The sequence below is a fragment of the Ctenopharyngodon idella genome, chromosome 21 (assembly GCF_019924925.1).
Source record: "Ctenopharyngodon idella isolate HZGC_01 chromosome 21, HZGC01, whole genome shotgun sequence".
NCBI classification, from domain to species: domain Eukaryota; kingdom Metazoa; phylum Chordata; class Actinopteri; order Cypriniformes; family Xenocyprididae; genus Ctenopharyngodon; species Ctenopharyngodon idella.
Window position 1 is genome coordinate 8,301,220 of NC_067240.1, and position 11,964 is coordinate 8,313,183.

The 11,964-nt window shown below is 39.3% G+C and overlaps 1 protein-coding gene across 1 annotated transcript; it reads right to left on the reverse strand.

The window, feature by feature from the left end:
- Positions 1-4,905: 4,905 nt before the first annotated feature.
- LOC127503879 (myogenesis-regulating glycosidase-like) lies at positions 4,906-11,779 on the reverse strand. Its single transcript, XM_051878053.1, has 3 exons — positions 11,665-11,779; positions 8,772-9,269; positions 4,906-8,687 (listed from the first exon to the last, which is right to left on the reverse strand). The coding sequence occupies exons 2-3, from the start codon at positions 9,032-9,034 to the stop codon at positions 6,893-6,895; spliced, it is 2,058 nt and encodes a 685-aa protein (XP_051734013.1). The 5' UTR covers positions 9,035-9,269; positions 11,665-11,779; the 3' UTR covers positions 4,906-6,892.
- Between the last annotated feature and the right edge of the window lie 185 nt (positions 11,780-11,964).

Sequence of the window (11,964 nt, forward strand, 5' to 3'; positions counted from 1 at the left end):
TAATGCTACTTTGTGCGTTCACTCGGCAGCTACTATGAGACACTTGTTGCACACTGAGGTAAGCTAGATCGATATTAGGCATGGTAAAACATGGTACTTACAGTAAATCAAGAGATTTAAACATTAGACTTTCTGTGATGAGCTATATAACATGAGTTTTCTGTCGATGAATGTATCCATCCAAGCAATTGCTCACCTGACTAATAAAACACATAATATATTAAAGCGTCTTTGGTGTTTCCATGGTTTCTACAAAATAAAACCGGAAATCGAGGGTAACGCTGGCATGATGTCATTAATAGGCGATGCACGGACACGGTCCTGGTTAAAATTGCTTATTTCTCTGGATTTAAACATTCTTGGAAACATTTGGGATACATTTAAGTTAGGGCTGGGAGATATGATTACTCACATGAGGGTGAGTAAATAATGACAGAAATTTAATTTTTGGGTGAACTAACTCTTTAAGATAAAACATTCTTTTTTTTTTTTTTTCCTTAAGAATAATATGCACTACTAAACTGTGCACAATATCAGGAAAGCATTAAAGTAAATAGGGCCAATTTTGATTTCATGTTGACTTAAAGGTCAGTTTAGACATTTACTGTAATCACATGATATGAAAGCCAATTTGTTTTGGGGGAAAACAAGGAGATGTGACACAGCAGCTGTCACTGCAATCTCTCAAAACTCTCATATTGTACATACAGATATATGATATAAATACTGCAAACATTAAGGAGTATAAAACCCCACCTCTGCTTCTCTGACAGAATACAAACTCAAAGGTTTGAAGCCAAAACAGCAGTTGGATCAGCCAGCACACAATCTGGTTCTATTCCTTCTCATAAACTACAATACAGCAAGTGGACTTTTAGACATCTGATCACTGGTTCCTCCCAGGAAGACTAGTAGTATGCTCTCAGGTTGTTGGGGTGGGGGGGACACAGCCAGATACACACCTGGGAGTGCAGCCGATGGGCCTGATTCACCCTGGCACAAAAACAGAACAACTGGTGGGACTCTTCTGCAGATGGGCACGCAGGTGGGCATAAGGCAGGGCAGGAGGGAGTGCAGGGGGCCTCTGCCAGGTTTGTGTCGTCCTTGTAGCTCAGAGTAGGTGCACTTCTCTTTTTTTTCCAGTTGATCACATCTGGGCTGAGGTCCACAATGCTATCAAAAGGGGAATCAATGTGAAGCTGTACTGCCCCCTAAAGGAGCTTCTTGGAACTGCCTGGAATATCCAACTAGCAAACACTATATTAAAATACATATATTTCTCCACGCAAACTGTACGCCTCCAGATACCTTGAACTTAGAGGAGAATATATACAGCTCCACGGCAAACAAATCCATTTATAGTGGATGAAAAAGATATGAATGCACAGTTGGAGTAAATGTTGAACAGATTTCGTCTAACAGGTCATTCCATCACCAAGCGGTGGAACGAGCGCTTCAATTGGGTCTAAATGAGAACAGCCGCGTTGTTTGTTGTTTTTGGGCACAAGTGCGCTTACTCACAATGTGTCATCATGAGTCATTGAGCTTCTGCTGGTATAAACAACAGCCGCGCAAAAACAAAACTATTTATCAGTGACGGACGCGATGGCACGTTATCAAGCGTAACGCAGACTCCGCCCACCTCATTAAAAAGACCCTCCCACGACGCGTTAATCCTAACTTCAAACAATATTAGAATGCTGACTTTAATCCCAATCACTTTACAAAAAAACTATATCATTGTAGACCGGCAAAGCCACAAACAGCATTGATTTCTGAGGAATGGAATACAGACAGCTAATCGATACGAGTGTGTGTCTTCTGCGCAGGCCGTGAGTGCAAATCAATGTCGGGGAGGCGTCATTGACAGGCAAAGTAAACCTGCTTTAAAGCGCAGCTAGTGACCTGGTTAGCGCTAACATTTTAAAAGGAGCACATGTTGTCCAAATCACTCTGGATACTTCAAGTAAAAGCACGCTCCATTCACAACAAAATTGCTTATTTTAAGCATTAGACCTATGATTTAGACCTAATAGCTCAAGGGGTTGGATCAGTTTAAACATTTCACGAGACTTTCTTTCTTCTTTCTACAAAATATCTCCGTGTTACACATGAGGTTGAGATATGAGGGTGAGTAAATGATAATAGAAATGTCATTTTTGGCTGAATGTCCTTTCAAGTGGGCTAAACGTTCATGCTGTTCTACTATTTTGCTTCTTTAGTGTGCATTTCAAATGGAGATGAAATATTCAATGCAAGATAATGCAGGGCTGGACTTAATTTTATCCTGAGGCATCATGCACCTATTTTTTGTGGGGGCAGCACTGGCTCTGCTGGTTCACCTGGTGCCCAAGGCAAGAAAAGACGTGACCAGAATAAAAAATAAATAGGCCTACTTGGTAGTTCTTCATATTAGTCTTTAGCCGGGTTGCCTAATGGTAGTTTTTGTTTAGCAGCAAATTATTTTGCGGAAGGTGCGACTCAGTTGGACTGAGCAAATTTAAACATGCAAATGTGCTGGGTTTTTTTTGTTTTTTGTTTTTTTTTTTTGTTGGTTTTTTTTTTGTTAGTTTTTTTAAATGATGCAATGATGCAAGTTAAAGGGTTAGTAAACCAAAAAATGAAAATTCTGTCATTAATTACTCACCCTAATGTTGTTTCAAACCCGTAAGACTTTCGTTAACCTTTGGAACGCAAATGAATATCTTTTTGATGAAATTTGAGAGCTTTCTGTCCCTAGACAGCTACGCAACTGATATTTTGACGCTTCAAAAAGTTCATAAAGAGATTGTAAAACTAATACATATGAATTGAATGGTTTAGTCCAAATTATCTGAAGAGACTCAATCACTTTATATGATGAACAGATATAATTTAGGCTTTTATTCACATCAGCAAACATAAACAGAAGCTCAACCGAACCTGATTGACGCGTGAGAACAAACTTCTTCCAGAAACTCAAACGTGCTGTGTAACACTTGAGAATGAACCTCATTGGTTCTCGCACATCAAGCAAACATGCTTGAGCTTCCCTTTACCTCAACTGATGTTTGAGTTGATCAATGTTTATATGCGAGTAAAAGCCTAAATTCAATCTGTTCATCATATAAAGTGATCAAGTCTCTTCAGATAATTTGGACTAAACCACTCAATTCATATGGATTAGTTTTACAATCTCTTTATGAGCTTTTTGAAGCGTCAAAGTGTCAGTTGCGTAGCTGTCTATGGAGGGACAGAAAGCTCTCAGATTTCATCAAAAAGATCTTCATTTGTGTTCCGAAGATGAACTTAAGATGAATCTTAAGAGTTTGGAAAGACATGAGGGTGAGTAATTAATGACAGAATTTTCATTTTTGGGTGAACTAACCCTTTATCAAGATGAAATTTTTTTGAAAGCTGCATTTAAAATAAACATGATTTAAAAAAAAAAAAATCTGAGGGGGCAAGTAGGCATTTTTCTTAATTTATGCATCAGAAATTGATTGAATCGTGCAAAGAAAGTGAAAGAGGTGGTGATGGGAAAAGTAGGTATGAGATGGGAAGAAAAATTATATTTTAATGCTTTTGCTGTCTCAAATGTTTTGCGTTCCCCTAAGCGCAAAGTTTCTCTAAGGAACGCAAAAACTGAATTTCTTTCCTCCCATCTTATATTCTGATAAAACAAAGATTAAAAAAAAATAAGAGTGCTTGGAGAGGAACAAGTTATTATATTTTAATAACATTATAAAGACAAACATTTTTTTCTTTGCATCAATGAATCATACACAACAAATAAAAAAACATGACTTTCTTTATTTTCTAATTAACATGTTGATTCAAATTTATGTAATATGCTAATGTATTCAATGTATTAAATCTAAGATTAAAAATGTCATAACAGAAAAGAAACTCTAAACTCTTTTAATGTGGTATTGTGTTGCAAGTCTTGTCCAACGAATGGCCCAAACATATTACTGTCAGGCCACCCTTGGTCTTTGCCCTTTCCTGCTCATCAAATCACTACTCCACCTCTGTCCCAAATGCAACTAAATGATTTATTGATCCAGGGCACCCTCCATATAACCTGTAAATTACCTCAACACTGTGTCATTATCTACCAATGATGAGCAGGGCCCAAAAAACCAAGATGCCGCCTCTCAGAGGAGACTTCATTCAATGCTGGACCAAAGTCTGATTCAAACTTTGATCAGGCTTAACCTGCTTTGCAATAATTACTATTCCTGTGAGAGACTAGAGGAGGCTGGAGGTTCAATGAATCCATGGACCCATGACCGCCCTGTCTGAAAGCCTCGTTTGAACTTAGCGAAGAGATGCGTCCCGATCCGCCAGTAAGAAAAATTAGATGGAGACTGAGCAAAACGGCATTCATACTGCTCTGTATAACCTGTAGACTCCGCAACTAACTATCTAAATTATAAGTCACGGTCTTATGTTATCATGGCACATGTACATACAATTACAAGACATACCGTAGCATGTAGATGAAGATAACCATGTCACAATTAATTAAAATAAAACATCTGATATTACTTTTAACAACGCGTTATAATTTGAGTGACAAAAGTTAACAAAATCATGCCAAAAACCCTTCATTAACACTTTCATTTATGGTCAACAAATTAGAAACACAATAGAAATCCATACTGAGCTACACAGAGGGCTGAGGCTGGCAGAACCAACTGCATAATACCAAAGAAACTAAACTAATAACCACTGGAAAGACAAGCCAAAACTGCAGTGCATATCAGTGCCAAAATCCATGTGCTGCTCAACACTATCAAATGGGAAAATAGTGAACTGAATAGTGAGTGGGTGGCATCATTCGACCACTGAAGACACAGTCTATTGCTAATGTAGGGCAGTACAATTAATGCAAAGGAGAAAGTACAATTAATAACTCATAACTCTTGAGAGAGGTCAAAAGTTTAATAGTACCATTTTACTTCAATATCAGGCTAATTACACTCAGTGAGAGAAAAATACTGAAATAAAGTACAGGATTTTCTTGTCATGCCAACACACTTCACAAGCTTAAAGTGGAGGAGTAGAAAAGCAGGTGAACACTGCCCTCCTGTGACACTCTGGAGAAAAATACTTTCAGGGCAGCTGGTCAAACAAAATTCTGAGACATGATTACCTTCAGCATGGCTTTAGAGGAACATATTAATAAAATTCAAATACTGTCCAGTCATGCCTGAACTCAGATAAGCACTGGTTTAAACAGCAAAATGCATAGTTTAATGCACAAAATGAATAAATACATTCATTCACTAACATTTGTTTTAAAATAAAAAAATAGAAATTAGTCACACACATACAAAGTCTATGAGATGTACCAACAGCGTCTTTGTTCCTGGAAATTTATGTTCACGCAATGTTTTTATGACAAAAACAACAACAAAAAAAAGCATGAAATTCCAGTCTGAAAGCTGACGACGGTTTTGCTCTGGTGAGTTTCTGTAACATCAGCAGTCTAGAGTCTGACTGGGTCAACCAGAATCCCACACTGTCAGGAACCTATTAACAAGATCTCCCCAGGGTAGAATCCACAAAAAATACAGTCCTCATGAAGAGAATTAGCCCATACAGAAGTTCTCTCTCTACAAGCAAGTTATTAAAATACCATGAAGCAACATTCTAAACTATTATTTGAGGTACACAAGTACTGGAAAGGCAGCTGCCTCATGTCTACGTACTCTGCAGCTTCTTTTAGATCAGACATATCGCTTGACAGATTCATTGTATCACCAGAGTGGATGAGTGCGCTTTTGCAGTTGTGTGGGAAGAGCTAAAAATAAGCTTGAAGGTCGTAGATTAGAGAAAGCTTGCAGTGTGAGTCGATTGCTGGCATGCTGGAAGAGCGTTAAACAAACACAACAAACACAAAGGTGACCCTTGCGCAGCAAAAATATAATCTGATAAAGATTAACTGACTAAGATATTAGCATTGTGCCATTATTGCAAAACACAAAAAGTAGGTAGAACAGCATAATCAGAACAAGATGAGCAGCACACTTATTAATTTTATATAAACAACAAAACTAACTTATGGAAACGTTTCTGTAAATGTGGCAGTAATGGAGTAATGCTTAAACAAGGCCTGTTGGTGATGTATTTGGCACTACATTATGAAATACTATAGTATAGCAGTAGAGTAAAAAAAGACTGCTGGTCATTTCCAATGCAGCCACAGAAACCCATTACTCATACAAACTTCTAATGTGATTATTTCAAGTATTGGTGCTTATGAGACATGAGCATGGTAGATTATGCTCACAAAAGCATGCACGGTCTAACTCTACTGTAACGTATATAGGGGTTGCAGCATTGCGATTGCTTGCAGTTAAAAAAGCCATACATTAATGTTATATATACACATTTGCAAAATCGTACATTTCAGAGAAATCAATTGATTTGCTCTGTGGATGACATTATAAAGTAATTCATAAAGTACGCCTTGTAAGATGAAGGCTTTTGTACAGTACTGGTAAAGTTTCCCTTTTTAAAAATGCAGATGAGAGAACATGAATCAAACATTGTGCAAAATTACCTGTCACAGCCCATCAATAAAGATGCATATCAGTGCTTCATTTTGTTAAGGTTTTGGGTCGGTCTCTTGAAGACATTCACTGTTTAAATGCAAGGCACGGATTAAGACATTAGCCTTAGATATGTAATGCATGTGTAATTATTGTAATGGCACTAAACATATCACAGCCAAGCTGATGAAGAATCATAAATGGGAGCTTACTTCTTAAATTAACCTCATTTACTTTGTAGAATTTAAACCCTGGATAAATAACTTTAGCTAATTCCCTGAAAAAAATAAATCAACTTTACAAACACTTCAAATGGAAGACATGCTCAGAACTCCAGATGCTTTCCATAAATCTTACTGAACCCATTCAAAGTAAGCAATTTCATCAAGATCAACCGGATAATCTGTTAGATGTATTGGTTCTTTGTTGTCAAATCGTTCTCCTTTGTAACTTTTCCAGCGTCCGGCTGGTAAGTAGATATCCCTTTCTTGCTTGCCCGGCTCCAGTACTGGTGCCACCATTAGGTCATCCCCTATCAGAAACTGTGAGTCAACTCTATAAGCCGTTTCATCACTGGTGGCGATCCACCATAATGGGCGAATTATGGGGTCTCCAGTGTCCAGAACTTCTCCAGCAAGTTCTATGACCCTGGGAGCCACGAGTGTCTCGTGTAGCTCGGTAAACCGTTGAGCGATAGCCACCACCTCATCATCGTACTCCCATGGAGGAATGGAGAACTGCATGGAGGGCATGAAAGCAGACAGCTCCAGCCACCGAATATAGAGCTCACGGTCTGGTAGCTTGCCGTTTCCATCTGTACGGTTAGGATAGGCATTGCCTCCAATCATGTCTGGCAAGATGAACTGGTAGCCCAGGATGCTGATGGTGAGGACGGTTGGGATCAGGGACTTCAGGCCAAGTTCGTAGCCCCACACGGAGTCCCGGTCGATCAGACGAAAGAAGCAGGAGATGTTCTGAGAGCCATAGCCAGACCGAAGCTCAGCACGTTCGTTGAAAGGGATGGCCATTTCGGTATAGCGGCGAGTGAAGGTGCTTGGGTCAGGGAGGTGGGCTCGGGTTCTGAACTGCCAGGGCAAGTAGTTGGTCTCGCCTGCATCCAACTTGAAGGAGGAAATGGCGTATTTGTGGCGTAAAGAGCGAAGCTGTGATGTGAACCAGTTGCGAGCTTCAGGATTGGTAAAATCTAGGATTCCACCGATGCCATTCCACCACTTAACCAAGGCAGGAAGTTGGCCTGTCGGCTCCATCACGAACAGACCTTTCTGTACACATGGCCCAAAATTAGCCGAATCATAATTCACAAAGGGATGTGTCCACAGGGATACTAGGAAGCCATCTGCCTTGAGCTTTTGAAACATGGCAGAAGCATTTGGGAACTTCTGTGTGTCAAATTCAAACTCTCCATACTGACTGGTGTAACGATCATCAAGTTCTAAGTGGCTACAATTAAAACCATGTTTGCGTATGTTCTCTGCATAAGTTAAAAACTCTTCCTGGTTGATGTTAGTCTTGTGTAAAGCCCAGGTCGACCATATTGGGTGCCGGAACATTTCTTTGGCAGGAACTTTGTTAGGTTTGGGGAAGTATCGGCGAACCATGACCTTGTGGATGGAGGTCACATCTGGGCCCACACAGACTCTGTAACTAAGTTCAGCATAGGGAGGCCTTCCAGGTGCAGGTTTGTACGGACTGTCCTGATATCGTGCCTGGAAGTACATGGTTTTCTCTGTATCATTCCAGCCCAGGTGGAAGGGCACAGAGTCATTGATCTTAATGGCAGTTGCATTGGATGAGAGCCAGTAGCGTTCCAGGATGCCACCAAAGTCATGGCGATTGGAGTAGACGTCGCTGGTGACAAAAGGTTTGGGTGCCTGCTGACCTGAAATGGCAATAGGCCAATGCTGAACAGCAGTCTCAGCACCACCATACCAGTATGATTCATTGTAGGACATGGCATGTTCCACTGGCCGATCCGACTCCAACTCTTCCCAACGCACACGGTAACACACCACTGTCTCCTTTGGCTTCACCGTCATAATGAAGAAGTTCACATTGCCAGCAAACGAACGTGAGCAGCGAAGGATCACACCCTCCTTTGAGCAGGAGTCAAGATCGAGCGTGCCAGACCTGAAATCAGCAAGAATATTTGAGAGGTTATAAAACAAGGAGAGCTTTTATAAGTGGAAAACTCTAAGCACCATGCATACTGACCTGAAGCCCATCTTCAGGACAATCCCCCCAGCCTGGTTGCGGATGAGAAAGCCATCCTTATTGAGATCAAGCAATTCTGTCTTAAGCAGGTCAGCTTTACGTAGGGAGGCAATATAGTAACACCATGCAGTCACTGCTGCAATCACCAGAATCACACCAATAACTCCAGCCCCCACCAGAGGGCGACTGTCCTTGTTTATCTTCTTGATGGGCGCACCATCAGTGATTGTTCCTCCTGCACCTCCTGGGACTACTTGGTACATTCTGAGTCTTAGTTTTTGAATTCACAGTTGTATAGGTGAAGTTTATTTGATAAACTCAAGGTTAAAATGTTATATGCACTAATATACAAGATATCATTTGGTTGACTTATGTGAGAAACTGAAGCTAAGAGAACCAAAGTGGATATCTTGCTAAATATGTGCAAAATGGAGTCTTGCATCCATTTTTCCTTCTCTCAATGTAGCATTTTCCTCTTGTTCATTATCCTTTATGAGCCTGAGGGGAAAGAAGTGGCAAAGAGCGTCAATGTAAAAAGTTGAAGCGAAGTACAAACAGAAATCTACTTGTCATGCAGATGTAGAAATCATAGTACATATTCCAGCATTAAGTATTCAAAAAAACACTATAGTTTTAGCTTTGATATCGCCCTGAATTGGTCTGTTGGGAGGTAAAGGCATAAACAAAAGTAGTTTATTCATGCTGCCAAGGTTTCTCACTGTGGCAGTGTGTGAATTGCCTGCACCAGAGGACAACACAAGGGCCTCTGGGTCTGCAGTATGCAACGCCACCTGCAGAACTTTGAGCCTGGCGAAGTGCCACCAGACACACTTGGTTCAAATGAAAAGCACAGTTAATGGACAATGTTTTCAACTGAAGAAAGGCCTAGAAGAGCTGAACTGCTAATGCACATGGTCTTACTTTCTGTTTTTGAGGGAAATGTACAGCACATTAATAAGGCACAACAGTGACTGCCCACTTTTTCCAGTGGCCTTCATTCTGAAAGGGTCTCAAAAAAATAATAATAATAATAAAAAAAATCTAGACATTTGAATCAAATCAACTATACGAATTTGAACATTACAACATTTTATAAGTAAAAAAAGGTTGTACTTGTAATCATGAATTTATACTATACTTATCCCATGAAGCACTATGAATGATGTAGCCAATTCAAATCATAAATAATGATACAATATTAAGTTATTCACTATAAATCATTAAAAATAGATGTAATGAAATATATATTTGAAGATTATAGCAAAATACTCATTTACAAGTTGTGTAAGGGTGTACGGAGACTGGCTCAATGTTGTTTGCAATGATTTATGGAAGTGGACAGTCACTGTTGAGCCTTTTGCTAAAAACTTGCTAAAAAAAATTTCCATGGTAGGGTTGACTTTGGTAAGTGCCATCTGACTGGCAGATCGCTCATTAGGATTATAGGTAGTAGGGGTGTGCAGGCAAAATGAAACAGAAGTAGCGTCAGATGTTTTCTTCCATATTGTGACATGATGACTTATGATTATCAAAAAAGAAAAAATGTGGGATAGGGACTTTGTTCTATGCATCGGTTTGTTGACTGGATTTTGGTATGTGGGCGTTGCAATTAAAAGTGGAGGCAGATGAACGTGAGCTTGTAGGTGCACGGGTTAAGCAGAAAAATATGAACAGAGAAGTCATGCATACTTCACCAGAAAGAAGTTGCAGAGAACTACACCGGAAGATGCCGTTATGGCAATCATTCACAATAAGATCTATAAGATGCATTTAGAAAATCGCGTCAATTTTCATTTCAGACTTTAACAGACTTCAACTAGTTGGTTGCCTGAATGAGTTGTAATTAGACATAGTATAACTAGAATGGCTAGACTAGCATAAGCTGTAGCAATAATGCTTTAACAGGGATGAAATTAGAAGAGGCGAACGTACAAAACTGCTCCCAAAAATAATATAAACATAAAATATAATTTAAAATATTCTCAAAATTTCTTCTGGAATGGACTGTTCTGCTCTGTTTAGTACTGCTGATAATGCACATTTTCACTAGTAACAAGAGGCATGTGATTCTCTTCCCTAAATGAAAGAAGATATTGCAAAAGCAAGTTTGTCACACACTGCAGAGAGCATGATTCAAGAAGAAACGGTGATTATTTGACAACAAATGGAAATGTTTAACAAGGACACTTTGCTAGGCAAATGAGTCAATGTAAGTGTTAAAACACGCTGTTGTCAATCTTGTCAAGATAACATTGGAGGAATGAAGCAATCATGTACTATCTCACAGCACTCAAGTAAACAACATTTTGCTGATTCAGAACATGCGGCTTCAAAAAAACTGGTTCTACAATCTCTTTGCACTCTTATTTTATTCCAAATAGAGGCTCAAAGGGGCACTAACTGTACATATATGGACATAAATAGATCAGAGAGTTGTATCAGATTTTGTAATAAGTTAACTTTTACTAAAAATAGCCACAGCACTGGAAACCACAAGATTAATATTGGCTGACCTCCTAAAGATGATTGCATGCTCGTTTTATTACTCAGGAAATTTGAGAGCTAGCTCACAGATATTACATGGATCAAAGTGTAACACAAGTCCTGGGACATGTAGTAGTAGCCACTACAATAACATTGAATTTGGTCTAAAACTCCTTAAATGGTCACATTATTATGGGACGACGACAAAGAAAACCTTTTAACAAAATAGTTCGGTATATTATCGCATAAGGAGACGCATGAAACAACAAGACAGCCGTGTTCGATTTATCAGGTAAGGGGTGTCGACTGTAAAATACACGCAGGGTATTACATAAAATCTTCGGCTAACAGGACGAATTTGCTATTTAAATGCCTAAACATTTCTAGTTACATGAGATAAAATACTTACCAGCTTGAGCACTGTTGGTTTCGTGTGCTGTTTGCTCAATGCTCTCTTGAACAATTCAAGACGCTGAACTCCGTGTCTTGTTATGGGAGGAGTTTATTGGGCGACTCGCTGTTCACACAAACTCTGCAACTCTGGGAAATTGAGTTTTATACTCAGCGAAAGATAAAGTATGAATATTGTGGTTTGGTTTGGCTTTGTCTGGCTGTCAGCCGCCGAACATATAGAAGATATAGTTGTTTGAGTGTGTTTATTTCTTGTACTTGTATTTATTAGTCTAACAAAGAAAACAGAGCTTAACAA